This window comes from Chrysoperla carnea, chromosome 3, assembly GCF_905475395.1.
Source record: "Chrysoperla carnea chromosome 3, inChrCarn1.1, whole genome shotgun sequence".
NCBI lineage: Eukaryota > Metazoa > Arthropoda > Insecta > Neuroptera > Chrysopidae > Chrysoperla > Chrysoperla carnea.
The window spans coordinates 65000003-65023562 of NC_058339.1; the positions used below are offsets into that span (position 1 = coordinate 65000003).

At 29.5% G+C, this 23560-nt stretch overlaps 3 protein-coding genes across 4 annotated transcripts; 1 reads left to right on the plus strand and 2 right to left on the minus strand.

Moving 5' to 3' along the window:
- Positions 1-1594: 1594 nt before the first annotated feature.
- LOC123296185 (facilitated trehalose transporter Tret1-like) lies at positions 1595-6337 on the minus strand. The gene is made up of 2 exons (XM_044877646.1): positions 6283-6337; positions 1595-3276 (listed from the first exon to the last, which is right to left on the minus strand). Exons 1-2 carry the CDS (start codon positions 6335-6337, stop codon positions 1808-1810), a joined length of 1524 nt encoding a protein of 507 aa, XP_044733581.1. The 3' UTR covers positions 1595-1807.
- On the plus strand, positions 5348-22431 carry LOC123296715 (staphylococcal nuclease domain-containing protein 1). Of its 2 annotated transcripts, XM_044878316.1 has the most exons (10): positions 5348-5382; positions 13412-13427; positions 13783-13898; positions 14116-14258; positions 17142-17473; positions 18049-18295; positions 18577-18799; positions 19058-19946; positions 20726-21319; positions 22071-22431. In XM_044878316.1, the coding sequence occupies exons 1-10, from the start codon at positions 5348-5350 to the stop codon at positions 22179-22181; spliced, it is 2706 nt and encodes a 901-aa protein (XP_044734251.1). In that variant the 3' UTR covers positions 22182-22431. The 2 variants fall into 2 exon arrangements, with proteins under 2 accessions (XP_044734251.1, XP_044734250.1); XM_044878315.1 differs by lacking the exon at positions 5348-5382 and having other exon boundaries at positions 13247-13427.
- On the minus strand, positions 7752-11218 carry LOC123294636 (twinkle protein, mitochondrial). Its single transcript, XM_044875732.1, has 7 exons — positions 10945-11218; positions 10651-10886; positions 9785-10209; positions 9145-9637; positions 8435-8755; positions 8031-8174; positions 7752-7778 (listed from the first exon to the last, which is right to left on the minus strand). Exons 1-7 carry the CDS (start codon positions 11201-11203, stop codon positions 7752-7754), a joined length of 1905 nt encoding a protein of 634 aa, XP_044731667.1. The 5' UTR covers positions 11204-11218.
- Positions 22432-23560: the final 1129 nt, after the last annotated feature.

Sequence of the window (23560 nt, forward strand, 5' to 3'; positions counted from 1 at the left end):
TTAGAATCGTCGTTTCATAAGATGTGTGCGGAATGCACCTAAATGAGGAAAGTTTAGAAAATAAATCATAGAGATTCTTTTATATGATCAGAATCCCACTCACAAAAACAGGGCATTGAAATTCATCCGAGAAAAGTTTATTATTTCCAGTGTTTGTTTTTTACTTTTATTTATTGTCATACTTTAAGTATAAAGACTTTAACCTTTGGACTTTGCATTAGAGACTGCACATTGTGTCCATGGGCGTGCCGAGGGGGAGTTCTGGACGTTGACTTGTCATAGATTTTGTTGGCTAAGTATGTATTTATGTCAAAATACAGTTTAATTTATAAAAGTTATAGTCCAAAAATTTCTGGTTTCCCCCCTCACCATGAGCTAAAAGCTAGGTAACTCCATGATTGTATCATTTGTATTCAATCTGTGTGAGCCTGAGAGTTTAACAAAGTGAAAAGACAGAGCGTTATGCGTCTATCCTGAATCTTTCATTTTCAATCGAAAGAGTGAGAGAGCACTTACATTGATCTGAAACCAAGTATTTTTTAATACCTACAATCTACTGAGATGTTAGCCACAATCGTGATCTATTTTTCTGCTTTTGAAGAAAAATTCATTGTTTAACGTCTTAACTACCAGATGCGTAGAGGACGAAGTCCGACTTCATACCTTCGATAAGTGAAAATGTACATAACAGAGAAATATCATAAAATAACGAACTAAGAAACGTATAAAATAATATTAAAAGAGTTTTAATTTAAGACTTATTATTATTAAATTAGAAATACGGAATCCTTAAAGTTGAAGATTAATATATTAAATAGAAACTCGATGACCCAAGGCGATGAAAAAATATAGTTCTGTATATGTATATAACTTCTGATATTATGTAAATACAATTATCTATTTTGTTATCGAATGTACTAGTCGTTTAAATAAATGTGTTAGTATTTGTAAAAAAAAATTTAAAACAAAGTCATACTACAATCTATAATATAAAAATGAATAGCTGAATGTGTTGCTAAGAGCAAATCTCGAGAGCAGCTGAACCGATTTCGGTAATTCTTTTTTTTCTTACGGAGATGGTTCTTACGGAGAGAAAAATTTTAAAAATTTTCTAAAAACAACACTTTTCTATATTCCCATACAGAAGATTCGTAATAATAATTAAAAGTCAATTTGAACTTTAATATTTTTTTTTATCTAACTACCTGACCCGGTGTCCCGGATAGCAGAAGTATTACAAAAAAGTAAATAAAGAATCGACTGTTAGGCCGTAAGTTCGCCGGGTCAGCTGGTATTTTGATAAAAATATAAATATTTTAAACAATGATTTCAAATATTTTATTTTCTAAACTGGAATCTCTTTACTAAAGTAGCTTGAAATACCGTCTTTAAATGTACATTTTGTCACATGGAGGCAGAGATGCCTTCCAGATAAAAGTGGTGTTCTGAGCAAATAAAAATACGCGATTCTGTCGAGATCAGAGGTACAAAAAATACAGACTCTCTGGCGGGGTAGCTTCCAGATTGAATGGGCTACTCTAGATGCATAATCCCATAATTAAAGTTTAACAAAGCAAACGATTTAAAAAAAAATGCCAATATTAATTATTAAGTATGACTCAGTTAACATGATCATACTTAGCGGATGAGGATTTATACTTGGACATCAACTTTCTGTACCTTAGGTCAACACAAACCATCAAAATGCGTGTGCCAAGAACTGTGAACTTCACTTTAATTTACGCATTTTACGTAATTTTGATGGAATAGAAGTATCTAAGAAAAAGTTCTAAAATTTATTTACTAATTAACACTTTGTTGTACGATTATCCACTTTAATACCATTCTTATTAGTACCATTAACTTTAACCTCTTTAAGCTGTAAATTATTTTCTCCATTCGTTTCAGTCCCATTAACTTTAACATCCTTTATTTGCGTATTATTCATCGCATTTGCATCATCTGCATATTTCGCACCTAATAGTAGTTGTATTTCATGTAATGATTTTCCTGTTGTTTCTGGTACGCAAAAAATTGTAAACACAACACCAAATAAACTAAATCCAGCAAATATATAAAATGGTACAAAAAAACCTAAATTATCTGACAATATTTGAAATAATTTATTCGAGCAAAAATGTAAAATGAATAAGTAACATTTACATGTACAGACCGCATGTACCTTAATATTCGCTGAAAATAATTCACCTAATTGTATGAATGGTATACCAGCAATTCCCAATCCATGAACGAATTTAAAACCAATTAAACACATTGCAGGTAACCAACTAATTGACATTACGTCATACGATAACGATTGGAAATGAAAAAATAGGCCGATACATAACATACACAGAAAACATAAAGTTAACGATACAATTAATAACGGTTTCTTTCCAATATGTTCCACTAAGCCAGTGGATATGCAACTTGAAACACACGGTAATATAATCATTAATAGTGCTAAAATATTGGGTGAGACTTTATCAAAGTGTATTTTTTCAAAAATAACATGCGCATAAAATAATATTACTACTGTTCCACAAGAAGCTTGAATTGTGTACATTCCAAACATGATAAATAAACCACGTCGATTATTTCGCCTTCTGAAGAGTTCAATAAATGTACTCCGATTTGCCATCTGATATTTTACTGTTTTTTTCATTAATGATAATTCATTATCCACTTCAGTACTGCCACGTAACTTACTTAGAACTTTTTTCGCTTCATCTTCTTTGTTCTTCATTAGTAAATAGTATGGAGATTCTGGCATCCAGTAAATCATCAACAGAATAACCAAGGGTAATATGGCTGATAGTGCCGCTGTATTGGTTACTGTCATAAATGGTACTATCGAATATTCAATTATTGGTCCAGATGCTAACATTATTTGAAAGCTTGAACTTAATGCGCTGCGTAAATCATCTGTTGCTATTTCACCGGTATAAATTGGAACAGCCGTTGCTGACATGCCCATTCCAAAACCGGCTATTAATCGTGCAATATATAATACCGTGACATTTTTTGCGATTATTATTAATAGCCATCCCGCAAGTAATGGAACAGTGACCACTACCATTGTTAATTTACGTCCAACAATATTGGATGTTAACATCATTCCTAGCAGGCCTGCAATACAACCAATACTGATAATTGATACGAACCATGAGCCTTCATCGCTTGTTAATGTTATTGGTGCTTCTCCGGATAAATATTGGCGTAAAGCTGGTGAGGTCCATCCCAGATGAGTTGCAAATGATAACACAGTCAGCAAAGCTGTAATTACAAAATTCATAAAAATATGTGTAAAGATTTGGGTATTCCAATCTATAAAATTATTGCATATGTTTGAACGGGTTTAACTAAAATTCAATTTGATGGATTTTGATAGAATTTGCCTTTTATCTACTATCTTCTACAGTATACTTTATTAAAAAATCAAGCACTTGTTTTAAACTTTTCAGTTCTGTCTTATACAGTTGACTTTCTATACCCTATTTATCCTATATATAAAATATATCAGAGTATATTAAGTTTAGTCCCAAGTTTTTAACTCTTAGAAATATTGATGGTACAAACAAAATTTTGGTATACGTCTTCCCAAAATCATTTAGCCTATTTTCATTTGTCCGTCCATCCGTGAACACGATAACTCAAAAAAGGAAAAAAGATATCAATCTGAAATTTTTATAGCGTGCCCAGGACGTAAAAATTAAGTTTGAGTTCGTAAATGAGCGACATAGGTGAATTGGATTTGGGGTCCGTATGACCAGTCTTGTAAAAAGAAATAGAACAAAAGTTTAATTGTAAAAATGGTCATTATGTTTAAAAATAAACAACTTTGATTCGAAAAATTTTTCGTAAATATCTTTGATTTCCCGTGAGAACCCAATTTAGCGCAAAACTGAAGTTTCCATTTTCACAAAAACTATAAAAGGAGAGTTAAAAATTTGTAGGTTTTTTTAAAACTGATTTATAAAAATTGTACAAGCACATGATATTTAACACTTTCTGTAGAGGGTATATTGAACCATTAACTCAGTCAGTTGTTTATTTTCATTGTTTAATTATTTTATTTATTGTTTTTATTCAGCAAAGTATTAATTCAAACTTAGATTGAGTTATTAATTGTTATTAACTTATTTTAAGCTAATGATCTCAATTGAACCAAAATACCTTTAATGAATTACAAATGAATATGTTATTACCGCTTAATTACGTATATGGGAAAACCTTTGTGCTGCTTAAAATGCCTATAATTAATTTAATTTAAGATACATTTAATTTTTCTGTAGTTTTTGCTAGTGCAAGTGGTAGCCTTGTAAAAACAATAAAATATAAAACAGAATAAAAATTTTAATAATTTTTCATTTCGAGTGGCGTTGCACGAGCAAGTGCCACCCACTGTAAATTCACAAAAAATGTAGGTTTTTAAATCGATAGTCCTGTTAAAAACTATCTAAAAATTATATCCACAATAACTACACTACTAATAAAACTAGGTATGCTATATTCATATCGCTTCGAAATGAAATTTTAGTAAACATCTCCATAATAGAGAAAAAGTTTTTAGAATCCTGTTTATATAAACCATGACCTAGACCCATGTTGCTCATTTACGAACTTAGCCTCACATTTTACGTTCTGAGCACGCTATACAAATTTCAGCTTGATATCTCTTTTCGTTTTGTAGTTATCGTGTCCACCGACGGACAGACAGACAAACGGGTCGACAAACGGAAATGGACTTATTAGGTAATTTTATGAACACCTATACCAAAATTTGGTTCGTAGAATCAATATTTTTAGGCGTTACAAACTTGGAACTAAACTTAATATATCTTTATATATATTACATATATACAGGGTATAAAAAGATATTATAGTGTATCCGTTTTATTGACATGTCCTGTAGTCTAAACTGATGCCGGTGGGGTATAATTAAACATTTATTTAGCCTGTTTTAAAAAAAATTCAAGTTTTAGTCTTTAGACTGCAATGAACGTGCTGACAAAGTTTTAAACTGTTAACTATAATATAAATCAGGAAAAGTTCCGTACCAGAGCTTTAGTTTTATTAAAAACGATTGTAGATATATATACACAAAAATTGAATATGAATAATTTCAAGTACATCCTTAATAAAAAACACTTTGATTTTTTACCATCTATATAGAATATAGTTTATACAAAACCTATAAAATACTTATCAAAAAGTATTGTAAATTTTGGTCTCATCTTTGATGATACATCATGTATAAATAAATATTAAGAAATTATTATTAATGGATTGAAATCACGTTTTTCTACATGGTCAATTGTATTGCTTTTTTCACCTCGTGGATATGATGAGCACTCCAAGCTTTAAATACGTAATGAGGCAGTCAAATTTGAAATAATTTTAAGAGTATCAAAAATAAGTAACGAAACAAAACATCCAAAAAAATTTGACTCAGGTCTCCTATCAGAAATCAGTGTGTCATTTCAGAAATAAACGTTTCTTAGAGATTATTTAAAAATGTAAGTTTTATCAGTCTTTGATTGAGATAATTAAGTGATAGTTTTAGAATACTACTACCACACAAGTTGTGTGACATAACCAAAACAAGAAAAACTATATTCCATAAAAAAAGAAAATTCCTTTTAGTTTACTCTAGAGAGAAAATGGAAACAAAAATGATTTTTGTATGATTAGCACTGCATCTGCATGTCATTGACTAGTTCTTATTGTTGAAGAATAAATCTTGAAAGGGGCGGATTTGTGATCTCGGGAGATAAATCTCTGAAAGACATCGGCGCCAGGGTCTTCCAAAGCGTACGCCCTAGGCCAAAAGGTTGATCCATTCACTTCGCTTATATTTCACCACTTTCTGTTGTTTTTTTTTTTGTCTTAAATCTACCTCTGATCCCCAACAAGGAGGCCCTTCGCCAAAAATTTGTCTGCTTCGTTCCATCTTTTTTCTATTTTTCCACTTTAAGTTATAAGGCTAAATCACCACTACAATTTTGACCAATCAAAAACTGGTAATAATTTCTGTCCGATGCCTCTAAGCCCCCTGAATATTTTCATTCTAGCGTTGCCAATCATAAAAGTCATTATTTCAAACCAATTAGGTTTAAAAGTCTGCAATAAATTTTAAAAATGAGACTTTTGTAGAAGGAATGAAATATTTTCCCCAAAAATTATCTAATTGAAAGAAATATGTGAAGATTTTCGCGGCACTTGATCTAACTCATAAAATTTACTTTACTGATACAAAATTGAAAAAAAAAATGTACGTACCGGGCGTAGCAGCAGCAAATTGTAAAAAATATTTTTTATAAGATCCAAACATCATTGTAAAATTTAAAAACAAGCCACACTTTTCGGAATATATTTTATAAAATTTAAAAAAAAAGTATAACCACTATTATATTGTTAACTAGATATATTCAACGGCACATGATAGAAACATCAGACCTCCAAAGGCAACAAGGAACAATAATTTTATAAAATTATTAGATGTATTATTTTAAATTACACATATGTTTTGTTGTTAAATATACCTATGCATGTGATATAAAAGTGTATACTTATCCGATTAACCAAATTTATTACTTGAACAATAATGACCATTACCTTGACAATAAAAGAACTAATAATACCAAATCAATTCATTAAATTTCACGCGATATCCTTTAGTAATGACTAAAATCAAAAATATTTTATAAATTACTTCACGATTTTGAAAATATCAATTTTGTTCATAGTTATACAATTCTTAAAACGGTCAACACCAAAAAAGAAAATATAAAACCATTGAGATATCGCCATGAGTTCTTCATAATCCCGAGAGCTTGCCATTATCTTGTCGATGTTACATTACTTTAATATTGGTTTGCATAAAAAGAGTTTATGAGAAAAGGAATTCAAATTATTCTTTTAGAAAATTTTCTTCTACCTCTCACAATATATGTGACAGATATTTGTAGCAAAATTAAGACCGATTTTAGTAAATCCATAAACTTATTAAGCAAATTAAAATTTCGGTATATTCTATTTTAGTTTTTGAGTTATGGGTGCTCTCGGATCATGGTTAGGTTAAGTTAGGTTATATATGTCCACGAAGGACACACTTAGGCTATAGAGCCCATTGTGATATCATATATGTGTTTTACCACCTATTCCGCCGATAATTTTATTTATCAGCTCCTCAATTATTTTGAGAGGCTGAGTGCACCTCCTTCATGTGTATATCCACTACCCCAGGGCATACCGCAAACGGAATTGGTTACGATTTAAACAACTGAGCTACTAGGGTTATCGCTCTCGGTCATACACGCAATAGAATTTCTGGAAATATACGAATTAGGTCATTTTATTAAGAGCCGTACTAAAATTTTGTTTCTATAATTAATGTTTCTAATCGCTCGAATTTTAGATTAAATAACATTTTTATAAAAGATATTCCAAAAATTTGTCAAACCCCACAATTTGATAATGTTCTCAGAAGCCGAAACATGCCACATGTAATTATAAAATAACAGTGGACACAAAAAGAAAAAAATACGATTATTATGGAAGTTAATTTGAGAAAAAACGATTATTTTACTATTGAATTTAAAATTGTTTGCGTAGCATTAAAATCAATTATTTGATAAATTAGAGAAGTTTTGAGTAAACAACTATAGAACTAAGATTAAAAGACAAATAATTCCATTTAGTTTTACATTATAACCAATTACTTTATTAAATATCAAAATGACTATAATTTAACCAATTAACGTTTTAGAACATGCCTAATATTAACGGTTTTAAAATAATCATTAAGAAAGCACATGCTTAAAGAACATGAACATTTGACATTTGGTGATTTTATTGAATTTAACTGATTCTCATGTGACGTTTTTGGCTTCTGATCGGAACTACAGTATGCAGTTCAGTTATCAGTTCAAAAATCAAACTATAGCGTAAAAACAAGAAAAACAAATAAAAAACTTGAAGAAAGTTTAGAAAAAAAATTTATTATTAGATTTTTTTGGATTTTCAACAATATTTACATCACTTTTTACATCAACTTTTTCAACATCTCCTTTGTCGTCACTTTTTTTCTTCTTTTGGCAATAACTGAGGCCAGATTTGTCAAAATCTAATGGAATTACACCTAAATCACCGCTATATCGATTTTTCGTCACCTGTAATTACATATAGAAAATTTTATCAAAATCATCTTGAGAAATGGCTTTGGATGATGGTCTGTTAATATGTTAAAAGCAATCCAGAATTTTTAAGTTTTATAAAGATATTAACAAAAAAAAAAAAAATATATATATATATATATATTCATTTTTAGACTTTGAACCCATTAATACTTTTTTCATTAATACCATTCTACGATACCATACTACTGACATTTTCCATAGGAATTCTACAGTATCTTTTATTATAAAATTACCTGAAGATATTTTTTCCCACGTATGGAAGAAAGTCGTTTATCTTGTATTAATAAAACATTATCTGCTTCTTGTGAAGCTTTGGCACCACCAAATATCGAATTAATCGTTAAATCATCGGCATCACGTTCTTTTCGTGGATGTATAACTAATGTAACATGGCAATTTTTTTTCGTAGCAAACGTTCGAAATGCTGAAACTATCACATCTTGTTTCCAAAATCGATCCATGTGTTTGGTATCATCTCCAGTTCCCATCATAAATTGTACGTTATCAATAATTACATGTGAAATATCATGTACATATGTTGCATGTTCAACTGCCTGAAATATGCTATGGAAATTTTAAATACACTTTTCAAAATAACGTTTCAAAAGATCTTATCTACTACGAAAATGATTTCAAGTAAAAGCATAAAGTAAACGATTTAAAAGACCCACGTATTCGGAAGTCTAGCTGCGACAGACAACCTGACTTATGACGATCCATTGGCGATCGTGCATGGCAGCCCAAAATCTCTAGCTACATTAGTCCATAGAACGGACAGAAATGTCAACTAGTGACCCGTAGTCAAGTCGAGATAATGTTAATATGTGGTTGCATTTGGATCTCCGCGCATTTGTCAACGAAAAAAAGACAAAAAGTAACAGCATTAATTCTTTTAAAAGAGTAGTAATTAATTTTTTACATTGCACAGACAAAGTGTACTTACCTCCATCACAATTTTAATAGATTGTTGGCCATGAAATGTCATAAAATATATGGGTAACTGTTCAAATTTATCCGCCCATACATCAAATTGATCCAAATGTTCCTCTAAAGGTAATCCAACCATTTGTTGCAACATTGTACGAGCAAGACGAGCATTTCTTATTTCAAAACTACCCCATAAAGTATTTACACCTTGCATAGCTAAATCTAAGGAATATTCACTTATAAAAGTTGTTTTCCCAGAACCAGTCGGTCCTGTTAAGACTGTTAACTCCCCCCGACGGTGTCCCTTTAAAATACGATTTAATGTCGGATATCTAGTCCATTTGACGCCCTGAACTCGTTCAATATTTTTTAAATCAAATAAAATATCCTGTCGTAATGCTCCAAATGTTGTTATAGATTTATGCCATACAGGTGTTACTGAAGACATAATTTTTTTCAGATCACCAGTACTTGTAACCAACGACGGAAGATCACATTTATCATTCGATCTGTAACAAGTTTAATTTTTAAAAGGGGAGATATTAATCAATGTACCACAACAAAAAATCCTAACAACCATTTGTAGCTCGAGTCATGAGAAAATCTTGCTCTATCTAATACTCTGATTAATCTTTACAAAAAAATTTAATATATACCTGACGATAAAACATCGTTTTTCTTCAAGTTTCTTCGCAAATTGTTTCGCTGCTTCTACTGAAATAACATCATGACCAAACCAAATAATTAATTTTTCATAATTTTCAAAAAGTGGCAAAATTTGTTGAGGTAAATTTTTAATACCATATGGTAAGCAAATTATATCGATATTTAATTTATATTGAGAAAGATTGACTAGATCAACTATTCTATTTACAAGTATCGCTGACGAAGATTTTGTGGATTTCGTAATTAATATTCCATGGCAATCTGTTTCTGGATATGTAGTTTCTTCACCAGATTTTAATTTCAAACTTTTATAGCCAATAACTTCTGAATTCGTATTAGTAAATGGAAAATATAAAATTTTTTTTGTTTCATCTATTCTAGCTTCGATTGTTTCAAACGTGTTTTTGCGATGGATCTAAAACATTTTTATAAATTATTACTTTATTTATTAAATAAATTATTCGCTTTTTGATAAATTTTTTATAATTAGATATTAAGATTTATTTTTATAAGAAGATTGTAAGAAGTAGTAACCTTTTGAAAAAAAAAAGAAAAAACGATAAATTTATTGCTTTCAGAACTGCATAAAAGTCAGCCTATAAGATAAATTTGATCTAAAAAATATATATATAAATTATGAACTGAATTAATGTGTATTTTGTGTCCCAATCACTGTTCGTTTTAGCGATTCGCCAAAACGATTAAGTGATTTTTAATATTAAAAAAAAAAAGCTTAACGAAAGCGGGTTTTATACAGAAAAAACTATCAAATAGAAAGTGCAAAACAATACTTTCATTATCAAATGTGTGAAAGTTAACATTAGAATGAAGATACAGAGAAAATTTCATAACATACAGGAAAATTAAAATGTTTAATGATTTCAGAAAATTCATCATCACTAATTTCATTGAAGGTTTTTGAACGCTTTGAAATTTCTTCCCATTTACTGTTATATTGACTTGTATCATTAGCAAGTGCTTCTTTTAATGCCGAAATTTGTTTCGATGATTTCGCATTCTTTTTACTATCAAAATATTTTTCGAATTTATCCCAATTTCCACTGTATTTCATACAAGTACATAAATATAAACCTAAAAATTAAAAAATAAGATCAAAATCGTATACACGGTAAGCTTTAAGTTTTATTACCTGATACTTTATTTATGAATAATTTTTTAGAAGCTTTTTTCGAAGCTGGAGAACATAAAACACAATTCGTTATGAAGCACGTGTAACCATCATCATAGGGTAAATCCAAAGTTTTTAATTTCTTTTTGATATGCGTTGATGAAACTAAGGTCGATTCGTCAACTTGGATATCATGCTTGAAACGTACAAAACTATGAAATTTTAAACAACGATAGTTTAAAACTATTTTGATAAACTTCATTTGTTTATTGCGTATCATCAAAACAAATGAACAAAGAAGCTCAAAACAAAAGAACAAAAAATACTTAAAATTCAGACTAATTATTCAATATTAATGTTTTTAAAATTAGTCTCATGTTTCTTGATGATTACATAATACTGAATTCTTTTAGAATTCGAAAAATAGAAACTTGCTATCTTGTTTTTATCTGGCGATAATAAAAACAGATCTTTCGAAAATATTTTAAGTATAGTTTCTCGGAAAAATTAAATTCTATAAATAATAACAAAAGGAGTTAACATAAGATTTTATCGAAATATAAAAGAATTATTTTAATTGAAAATAATTAAAGATTTTCAGCATTGAAATACATTAAATAGTAAAAAATGAATTAAGAAAAAACTAGGGTTATGAATATGACAGTTAAAAGTGTAAACAAATACTTAAAAAAGTTTAAATTTTCAAATTTTTTTTATTTAGTTATTGACAATCAAATAACACTTCCGTATAATTAATATGGGCTTTGCTCGTAAGATTTTTCAAAATAAAGAATTATTTTTCTCAAACGCAAAGTTCAATTTACTTATTTACAAAAAATAAAATTATAAGAAAAGAAAAATGACCGGCTTTGTTTCCGAAAACAATTACAGTCTAACCACGGTAGTTCGAAAAAAAATTAGAAATATCGAGCTTATTCACAGAAATATACGAAAAAATATCATAATTTATTGTTTTGTGATGATTGTGGTGCCTTCGAAAGAGGGCACTACAAGAGTACTAGGGGACTCGGAAGTGCATTTACAAGGGGGGGGGCATGAACGAAAACAAAAAAATAGAAGTAGAGAAAATGCAAATTTTTATGGATGTGCACCACAAGGGGAGCACCAAGTGCATTTATGACCACTGTCCTCATTATTTTCAACCATTAATAATATAATATGTCGGGTCGCACAATCATTAGATCATGGAGGTTTTTCTTAGTCTTCGAAAATCTATCAAAACAAATAAAGTAAAATATGCTATAACTTTTATATAAAATATAATTGCCTATTTTTAAAAACGGTCTAAATGCGATTTGTAACACAATATTTTTTTAAGTATCTTAAGCTTAATATAAAATAGAGCCAAATCATAGCCAAATAGACATTTTTATTTCAATTACGATTCGTTATTATCTCAGACACACCGTAATAAGTTGGACAAAGGCACAAAATATTTCATTTTATTACATTAGTTTTTTAACAAACTGTCCGAAACAAAATGTAATCATTTTTTAAAACGAAAAGGTCTATTCGGGATAATTAGTACAATCTGGCAACTGTGTTCTCGCATATTACTTAAAGGAGAGATGCGACTTTTCGAAGTTATTATATAATCCTAACTTTTTGACATGCGGCGTACTTATAATATAATATTTGCGAACCTCGGTTTATAAAAGAAATGAAATCGAATCTTCGAAGTCCTTTCCGGTAGACATTTGTAATCAATCATTAAGATATCTGGATTTAGGAGTTATGGAATCCATAGATAAATGAGTTAGTGATGGAATCAAAACTTCCGAGTTAATAAACATCAAGACGTCTAAACATAATGAAAATACATCTTATCGTCGATTTATCTCAATTTTTTTATTTCTGAGTAATTAACAAGGGACAAAGTTATAGGAAAATGAATTAAAAATCGAGTTATTGAGATTTGACTGTATTATTTTTCCCTTTATTTTAAATTCTGATGGCAATAATTGTTTCAAAATTTAATAATAAACTTTCTAAATTCAATTTAAAAATGAAGGTAAAAAGTGTTAAATTTTTTTTTTAATAATTAAAATTAGACGATGAAACTTTTTTGGTTCCGATTTCATATTTATTTACATCAACATGTTTACGTTTTAACTTCCATGCCATCGACTATAATTCTCATAGATGGCAGTCCAAATCAGCCACATCAGTTCCAACATTACATATTTGGAATTTATGTAATATTCTTAACATTTCTCCTAAATAATATCAAAAATTCAATTCTTATAAAATTATAATAAAATGCAATCAATGAATTTATTCATATTTTCATTACTTATCTCTTAAAAAATAAAAAATGCATATTTTTAAAAACCGGAAACAGTATTATGATGACGACAGCGCAACAGACGCGATTTAGCATGTCACGTGATCATTTCTGACTTCGTCCTTTTTTACGTACGTCTCTGCATGGGCCAAAAATCATGAGTGCTTCTCAACAACAGTATAGAGGAATTGTTAAACAAGTAAGTTTTTTTCAAAAATATATTATAAAAAAAAGAAAAATATTTTTAATTTAATTTATTTATAATCACAATATAATTTACTTATTTACTGTGATTTTATTTTATTTAAATATTTTAAAAAATATGCTTGGTTGGCATTGCAAAATATCATTTTCTATAAATTGATCACTTAAAACCATATTTAAATTATTTCATTCAAATTAATTTTCATTTCTTTTTTAATTTAAAACTTAATCGTTATTTTTCTTTTGCTAAATCATTTTTATAAAATATTAAAAATTTGATATTTAAATATGGACTCGGTATATAATTTTCCATTCATATTTTATAATGTATTATTTTTTTATGAAAATAGGTCTCCTCTGGTGACTCTGTAATTATCAGAGGGCTGAAAGGGGCACCACCACCGGAAAGACAATTAAACTTTTCGAATATTGTTGCACCGAAATTAGCTCGCCGACCAGTTGGAAAGTAAGCATTCATATTAAACTACATTAAATATCGTCTCAGTGTTGTCCGAAAATTATTATATTTGATTTTTGGTTGTCTAATGAGACGTACATTAAATTTTTTAAGATTAAACAAATATTTTGGATTTTAAAAGTCCAAAATTAATAATTTTAAAATACAATTTTAAACTAACATTCATTATGAATAATTCATAATAGACTTTGTATTTTGTTTATAGTGGAGAAGAAGCTAAAGATGAACCATATGCATGGAAGGCACGAGAATTTCTACGGAAGAAACTTGTGGGCGAAGAAGTTTGGTTTACTGCAGAAAAGCCACAAAACGCTACCCGAGAATATGGAGTGGTTTTGCTTGGAAAAGGTATTTCACATTATTAATTTTGTGCTATAGTATTCGACTGTGAGTGAAAAAGAATGCAATTAGATTTTTTTTTAAATGGATAGTATGGTACTTATTTTATGTACCACGTGGTACTTTTAGAAAGTTTTTTTTTATCAAGTATTAAAATACTTTTTCTATTAAAAATTTTAATTTTTGGATAAAAGTAAATTTATTGACTGTTTTTTTTAATAATATAACTGTTGCCATGCTTGCTTATATAATCTATTTGACCTATTAAAAATTAACAGATCACGATAATTTTAATTATGACGTAAGCGTTTTACGAAATTTGTTTTGCAGTAATATTGATGTAAGCATTAAAAGATAAATAATGGAATATTAAACTAATTAATGAACAAGTGAAAACAATCAATTGACTGTGTTAATTGTTGAAATACCATGCATAGACGGTGTTAATGACTATCACATTATACATACATGTTACTCATACATAACTGATATTTCCATAATTACACACTGTGCAATTTACGCCTAATTTTCGCCCTCACGGGTAAACAGTGATGTTTACGAAAAAATGTTTCAAACAAAAGTTGCTTATTTTTTTATAAGGAATATTTCTTTTGTTCTATCTCTAACGGTTTACAAGATTGGTCCTACGGACCCAAGACCCAATTGATCTATGTTGCTCATTTACGAACTTGACCTCACTTTTTACGTCCTCAGTACGCTATAAAAATTTCAGTTTGATATCTCTTTTCGTTTTTGAGTAATCGTGATGACAGACGACAGACAGACAACCGGAAATGGACTAATTAGGTGATTCTATGAACACCTATACCAAAATTTTTTACTTAGCATCAATATTTTTAAGCGTTACAAACTTGGGACTAAACTTAATATACTTGCATATTACATATTACATATTATTTATTAAGTTTGACTACTTTGCGTGGGCGACTATTATCTATTAAGTTTAAAAGCCTTACTCGGTAGAAGCACTGAAACTCGTATACTACGATTTTACATTAGCTCATATGGGCTGCTTCTCCTCTATTCTATCCTCTTTGTGCTCAATAATTTCCTTTTCCGGATTTAATTAAAAAATAGAAATACTGATTTAATTAGGTGCTCTAAACAACACACTTGACCGAATCCGACCGATTACAAAGCGCACAGTATCAATTTTTGTACCCCGTATATATGAAATATATATCAAAGTGTATATATGAAATATATATCAAAGCTACGAACAAAATTTTGGTATAGGAGATCAGCCCATCCGTCACCACGATAACTCGAAAACGAAAAGAAATATCAAACTAAAATTTTTATAGCGTGCTCAGGGCGTAAAAAATGATTTTGAGTTCCTAATAATAATTGAATTGGCTTTTGAGTCCGTATGACCCATCGTGTAAGGAGAGTGAACAAAATTTTTAATATAAAAAATGTTCCTTATAAGAAAATAAACAACTTTTGTTTTAAACATTTTCTTGTAAATATTATTGCTTTCCCTCGAGGAATCAAATTTTGATATCCATTTGCTCTAAAACTATAAAAGATAAGAGTTAATAATTTATAGGTAGCTTCAACTAGTGAGCCTTGTTAAAGATTTTCGAAAAAAAAAAAAAAAAAAAAGATTTCTAGATAATGTTTGTTTTTTCTTAAACTTCTCTAATTTATTTAAAATAATGCAAGCACCACTACGATATTCAACATTGTCTATACAGGATATTAAAAATTAGCAACAATTATGATAATGCGCCATTTTGTTTGAATGACGAGCGCCTCGTCAGAGTATCATCTGGCAGCCGCCAGCCAAGTATACCAACTGTGACATAATCAAATGTTACTGAATTTAAATTAAATATTATTTAATTTTACCTTAAATTTAATATTAAAAATCTCCGTTGTCTGTAATAGTGTCCCATTTTTGAACGCATTGGCTAAAAACTTCAGAACCAATCCAACTGCTCTATAGTCGGCAAACTTAACACAACCAAGTCGCAATTACTACAATACAGAGTTATCAAAAAATAAAATAAGAAATGTTCAACAAAGTCACTACATAGTATAAAACAAAGTCGCTTTCTCTGTCCCTATGTCCCTTTGTATGCTTAAATCTTTGAAACTACGCAACGGATTTTGATGCGGTTTTTTTTAATAGATAGAGTGATTCAAGAGGAAGGTTTATATGTATAATAACATCCATTAAATAGTGGAGAAGTACTGCTATTTTTGAGGTTTCTAAAGTGATGTCGTAAATAATTACATTTTTTCCGCATACAAACGCAGGCTGAACCCTACGGGTTTTATCAAAATAATGTACCAAGTATTGTACACATTGAAAAGGTCTACAGAAAAGTTGCACCCGTGCGAAGCCGGGGCGGGTCGCTAGTTATCACTAAAATTACAAATTACGTAGTCCCGCCTCTACCGACTTCGCTATCCATGTTTAAAAGTATTGAATTATAAGATGATACTGTAACGAGACGCTCGTCTCTATATCAGTTAAATTTTCACCTAGCTTTTTATTAATCGCCCCTTTGCAAATTCACTAAATTTATTAGCCTATGAATTGAACTATTGTATATTCTAGTCCATTAGCTTGATTCAAATATGATGCGCATTTTTAAAAGTTATATTTTTTGACTCTCAATTCACATTCAATAGTAAAATTATTATTTTTAATGCTATCCATAATCAGGCAGTGTGTCATGACGTAAAAATGTTTTTCATGCGTTCATGTTTATGGAAAATTAAACAAAAGCATTTTTCCAGCAGAAATTATTTTAATTATAATAATTACTTTCTAAAGATGTTTACAATTTAACGTTCTCTTTTATGTGCAAGAAGATTCTACCGAAAAAAAATAGTGAGCTAATTTTTCTTTGTTGTTTTTAGACGTAAATAGTGCTGAAAATATCACAGAAAGTTTGGTGTCTGAAGGATTAGTGTCTGTACGACGCGAAGCAAGAAATACCCCCGAATTAGCACGTTTAATTGAGTTAGAAGATGCGGCTAAAGCTGCAGGTAAAGGAAAATGGGCGAGTACGCCAGCTCCAGATAGTGTTCGTGATATTAAATGGTCCGTTGATAATCCACGCAATTTTGTTGATAAATTGGGTGGAAAAAGAGTCAAAGCAGTTATTGAACACGTTCGTGATGGCTCAACAGTCCGTGCATTCCTAGTTCCTGATTTTTATCATATTACGTTGATGATTTCTGGTATTCGGGTAAGATCTATTTACTGTTCAAATAAATTTGCAACCTATAAACTTTTAAACACCCAAATTTGGACAGGAGAAAATTTTTTCCCTTGTTGGATTACAAAAGTTTACTACATTTTTTGTAAGAATATAATAATAACCTAAAAGAGAGAACTTACACCGTCTTTTAGACTATAGAGAGCTACAAATAAGCAAATCAATTTAATATATCGAAAACTAATGTTAGAAATATCATTGTTTATTTATTCTATGTAAAATCTTTTGGGAGTTGATACTAGCTAAAATTGTATTGAAGTTCAAGTTTGGTATTTAAATCGCCATCTGTATGTCAGTTTCACAACTTTTCGAAGCTCCTGTTAAATATCAACTATTTTTGTCCCAGTGTTAGCTGAAAATGATAATAAATACATTTTTGGTCGTCAAATGGGACATACATTAATAGTTTTTGCTAATTATTTGGATTGTAAATTTTTTTTTATTACAATCTTCATGCGAAAAATTACATTCTAGCTACTATCCTCCCGTTCTTTTCAAGAATGTTAACGATACAACTTCAGTAATTATTCAAATTTTAATTTCAGTGTCCTGGATATAAATTAGACAGTGATGGAAAACCAGATTTGAATACTTCTGTTGAATTTGCTGACGAGGCCAAATATTATGTTGAACTACGATTGTTACAACGTGATGTTGAAATTGTGTTGGAATCTGTCAACAATAATAACTTTGTTGGTACTATCATTCATCCGAATGGAAACATTGCTGAATCCTTATTAAAAGAGGGCTTAGCAAGATGTGTGGATTGGAGTATGGCCTACATGAAATCAGGTAAGAAAATATTGCATTATGTTGCCATAAATAGGGTTTTACACAAATACATCCTTTTACACAAATTTAGCACATTCCTTAGATCCATCTCTGTTATCATAGGAGATGCTTGAGTCATAAATGTGCAAGATTATAATACCTCCAAATTTAAAGTGATATGAATCCAAATACAAAATATTTAAATTCTTCTTTATTTTTGGGGAACATTCTATTTATATAAAATTTTTTAATCAATTATATTTTTTTTTTTTTTAAAACTAAAATAAAAATTATTTATCTAGGAGCAGCCAAATTACGTGCGGCTGAAGCTCAAGCAAAAGCGAAAAAATTAAGGTTATGGAAAGATTATCAATCCACATCGCCTCAAATTCATGGTAATGAAAAAAATTTTGTTGGAACTGTTGTGGAAGTTGTGAATGGAGATGCACTGTTTGTCAAAACACCCAACGGATCTGTTAAGAAGATATTCTTGGCTAGTATTCGCCCACCTAAAGAACCTGGACGGTAAGAATTTGATTTATTTGTATATTCTGCTATCCACATTCAGGCAGTGTTATAAATATTTATAAAATTTTTAGCACGTTCATGTTTGTGGTAAATCAAAATTCATTAATCGATCTGAAAGTTTTTGCTTTGTATAAATTCTTTCGGTAACCTTTCTGAGACATTTTCTAGCATAAGCCCATCGTACAAAATTTACCTTAATAATTCTTCTTTTAATTTGTTTAACCAAAGAGAGTTAGTAAAAAATTGTTTTAATAGGGTTGCTGATGAAGAAGGAAAATTACCTCCAAGATCTAAAAAAATTCGTCCACTTTATGATATTCCATGGATGTTTGAAGCACGTGAATATTTACGAAAGAAATTAATTGGTAAAAAGGTAAATGTTACTGTGGATTATATTCAAGCAGCAAAAGATAACTTCCCAGAGAAAACATGCTGCACAGTAACAATATCTGGTGTGAATGTAGCAGAGGCATTAGTAAGTAAAGGTCTAGCAACTGTAATCCGATATAGACAAGATGATGATCAACGTAGTTCGCACTATGATGAGCTACTTGCAGCAGAAACTAAAGCTATCAAATCACAAAAAGGAGTTCATGCGAAAAAAGATATACCAAATCATCGTGTGACTGACATAAGTGGTGATAGTAGCAAAGCTAAAACATTCTTACCGTTCTTGCAAAGGGCTAAACGTACAGAAGCAATTGTAGAATTTGTTGCTAGCGGTTCACGATTGCGATTGTTTATACCAAAAGAAAGTTGTTTAGTCACGTTTCTTCTAGGTGGTATTAGTTGCCCGCGTGGTGCTAGACCCGGTTTAAATGGACAGCCTGCCTCTGAAGGTGAACCGTTTGGTGAAGAAGCTTTGCTATATACTAAAGAAAAATGTTTACAGCAAGAGGTTGAAATTCAAGTGGAATCACTTGATAAAGTTGGCAATTTTATTGGTTGGTTATGGATTGATAATGTTAATTTGTCAGTTGCCTTAGTTGAAATGGGATATGCAAGTGTACATCCTACAGCTGAACGCAGTGAATATTATCGTCAACTAACATTAGCTGAAGAAGCTGCTAAAGCACAACGGCTTAATAGATGGAAGGATTACGTTGAGGACAAAGAAGAAGTTCAAAGAATAGAAGAAGATAAGGTTAGCTTGTGTTTTATTCAAATTTCTTATCCAGCCCACGGTTTTGTTTTGAGCGTTTATATGTTTTCAATGTAGACGATGTCAAAATAGTGGGAAAGAAAAATCAAAAATTGATTTAAGGACTTATTATTTCATAATAATTATCTTAGTGTACATTTGATACATTTTACTCTGACCTTTAACTAAAATTAACTAAAAAAAGTATTAAAAATTATATCGATTAACATATGAATCTTTATTACAAAATGATGGTTTTGGATTGGTTTGAATAACTTTTCTTTGTTTCGATTTTTTAATCTTTATATGTAATGCAATTGGTATAGTAAATGTCAAACAAAAATTTATTGAAAAATAACAATTAATTAAACTTGTTGCATTAGAAATTGTGAAAATAAAAGACGAAATTGCATAAATAATATTTTTGAAATGTAAATTAGGATAATAACTTATTTAAATTTGTTAGTATTCAATTTTCAATGCAAACCAAATAGTACAATCCATAGGCGCTTGTATGTCCATCCATAAAATTAGACTCATGGACTATCCTGAAATTAAACTCATGGACGATGCGAATAGAAATTGTTCATAATTCGGTAGAATGATAATTTATGATTTCGAGCCTAATGAGCTTCATGATCACAAGTTGGTTGCAGTATTGCAAAAAGTCAAAGGAACTTATCCTGCCTAGAAACAGCGAAAAGTTTTTAAGTTTCTCATGAGTAACTGATAAAATTGTATCGAGTTTGTTGTTTATCTTATAAAATTTTTTTTCTTCTCAGGTTGTAGAAAGGAAGATTAATTATGAAAAAGTAATCGTCACGGAAATAACTAAAGAAGGTCATTTCTATGCACAAAATGTGGATCAAGGTGCTAAACTAGAATCTTTAATGGCTAAAATACGACAAGAATTCCAAGTAAATCCACCTTTACCCGGTGCATACACTCCAAAACGGAATGATATTTGTGCTGCTAAATTTGACGATGATCAATGGTATCGGGCTAAAGTTGAAAAAGTTGAAAAGAATGGTAACGTTTCTGTTTATTATATTGATTATGGTAATCGACAAACCATTAATACAACGAGATGTGCTGCATTACCATCCGCTTTCACCACGGATAAACCATATGCTCAAGAATATGTGTTAGCCTGTGTGACTTTACCAAATGATCCTGACTATATTAAAGAATCTATCAGTTATTTGTCAAGTGATATTTTGGATCGTCAGACATTATTAAATGTGGAATACAAAGTTGGGTCAATACCAGCGGTTACGTTAACAACGACTGATACTAATGCTGACATTGGTAAAGGTTTAATTGCTGATGGACTTTTACTTGTTGAAAATCGTCGAGAAAAACGACTTTCTAAGCTTGTAAGTAAAATTTTTATTTTTTCGTTCCTGCATTCAACATATGCATCTATCACATTTATTTATCCTTTTGAATTCATGTAATGTATCCGACAGATATTGGTTGCATATTAATATCAAAAGAATATGACATGTTTTCAACTAATATAACCATTTTCTAACTATACTTATTTAAATGCTCATTTGAGACATTGTAATTTAGGATGGAGTAATATAAATTTCTATAAATTTTTTGGAATATTATTTCTCTCCACATTCAGGCAGTGTTATAAATATTTATAAAATTTTTAGCACGTTCATGTTTGTGGTAAATCAAAATCATTAATCGATCCGAAAGTATTTTTGCATAAATTCTATCGGTAAAATTTCTGAGACATTTTATTTTTTATTAGCTCTACAGTGTGTCCGTAACTGTAGCATTCGGAAAGTACATTGACGATAAAAATTTTTCTAGTAGACAAGTTCTTTGGTAGTTTTTGAATCTAGTATACAGAGTCCCTCTTTTTTAAGTTGACATATGCTTGAAACTCAAAAAATAATAAGTGGTAAATCGAATATAAATATTACCAAGAAACTGTTTATAATGTTATCCACTAAATCACTTTACTTTTCGAATACGATAGCTACAGGAAACCCTGTGGGTTTAATAAAAATTTTACATTTTCTTAAATTTAAATAAAGTATTAAGTTTAAACCAAGTATTCTAATTTCAAAATTCTTAGAACTAATTTTATTTTTTAAATTTTCTCTGAAGGTAAATGATTACAAAGAAGCAGAAAAATCCGCAATGAAAAACCGCTACCATATTTGGGAATATGGTGACATTACTGAAGACGATGCTAGAGAATTTGGTGCTGGTGCTTAAATTCTAATTAAAAGTAAAAATTACGTTCCACTCTTTAATCTATAAAGAGTTTAATTTTTATGCGTAACTTCAATTTCATACATTCATCATTCGTCTCATTAAACAGAAGAATGAGAGAGTGACTTTTTATATATTGTATAAAAACAAATATAAATGGAAAAAACCTAAGTTCAGTCTCAACTGTCAGCTCGTGTTTAAAAATAAAGCATTGTGGAACCCCGCCAAAGTTGAAAATATTTTTAATAATTTATTAGTATTAAAAAAAACTATTATAACATAACAATTTATTTATTAGGCTAAAATAATGAGATATTTGTAATTAAAATTAATTATGTTCTTTGTTTTTTTGATAAGAGAGGTAGTAATTATTGACAAAAATATATAACGACAAAAATTTTAAATATTTATGTTAATAATTATTACTGTACAAACGAGGAGTAATTATTGATAAATACGACGAAAAAAATTCCAAGACTTCTTTTTTGTTGTTAATTACTCCGAAAATTTTGATTTCTTTTTTAACTGACTGATTTATATAAAATATTCCATCATTTTTTTTGATTTTGAAAATCATGTGGTATCTCGTACTTTCGTTTCACAATGGCATTTTTTTTTATAAATATATATATTGATAAAGAAGATAACTTATTACTGATTTAAAGAAATGTTTTAAGAAATTTTGTCTTATACAAATAAAGTTATATAATAAATGCATTTATTTTTATCCCTTGTGATGTGTGATTCTACAACGTAACACATAACATAATCATCCAAATATTTATACACTAACCGATCTAAGAAAATGGAATCAATTTTAATTGCAACCTTTAAATTTTACATAATTATAGATTTTAAAAATTATTGAAGTAAAATTTCTTTAGACAGCTTGACTTGGAAAGTAAACTGGAGAGTATATGATCAGAATGTTACGAAAATGTGTGATCAAGCTTGTTACGAAAAGTGTGATCAAGTTAAGAGGGAGATATAAGTTAGTATAGATAGAAAAAGATACGGTTACGTTTCAACAACATAACAACATCCATGTTATAGTATAAGTATATAAAATAATATAGAGACTCAGTAGCTTAGTGGTAGAACACCGGACTCTAGCTACCGAGACTAGCGTTCGAAACCAATTTATGTATATTACAAATTTTTTGCTTGTTTTTATTACTCAATTTTATAAATAATATTTATTCTATTTGTAACATGTATTTACACCAAAAAATGAAACTAAAGAAGTTTTACTTTCAGTCGTGTGGTCTAAAGCACACTCGTTTATTTTTAAAGTTAAGTTTAGTTAAAGCATTAATGATTAAATTTATCAGAAAATATAAACTAATGACACAAATTACTGTTGGATTTTAGTAGTTACTTAA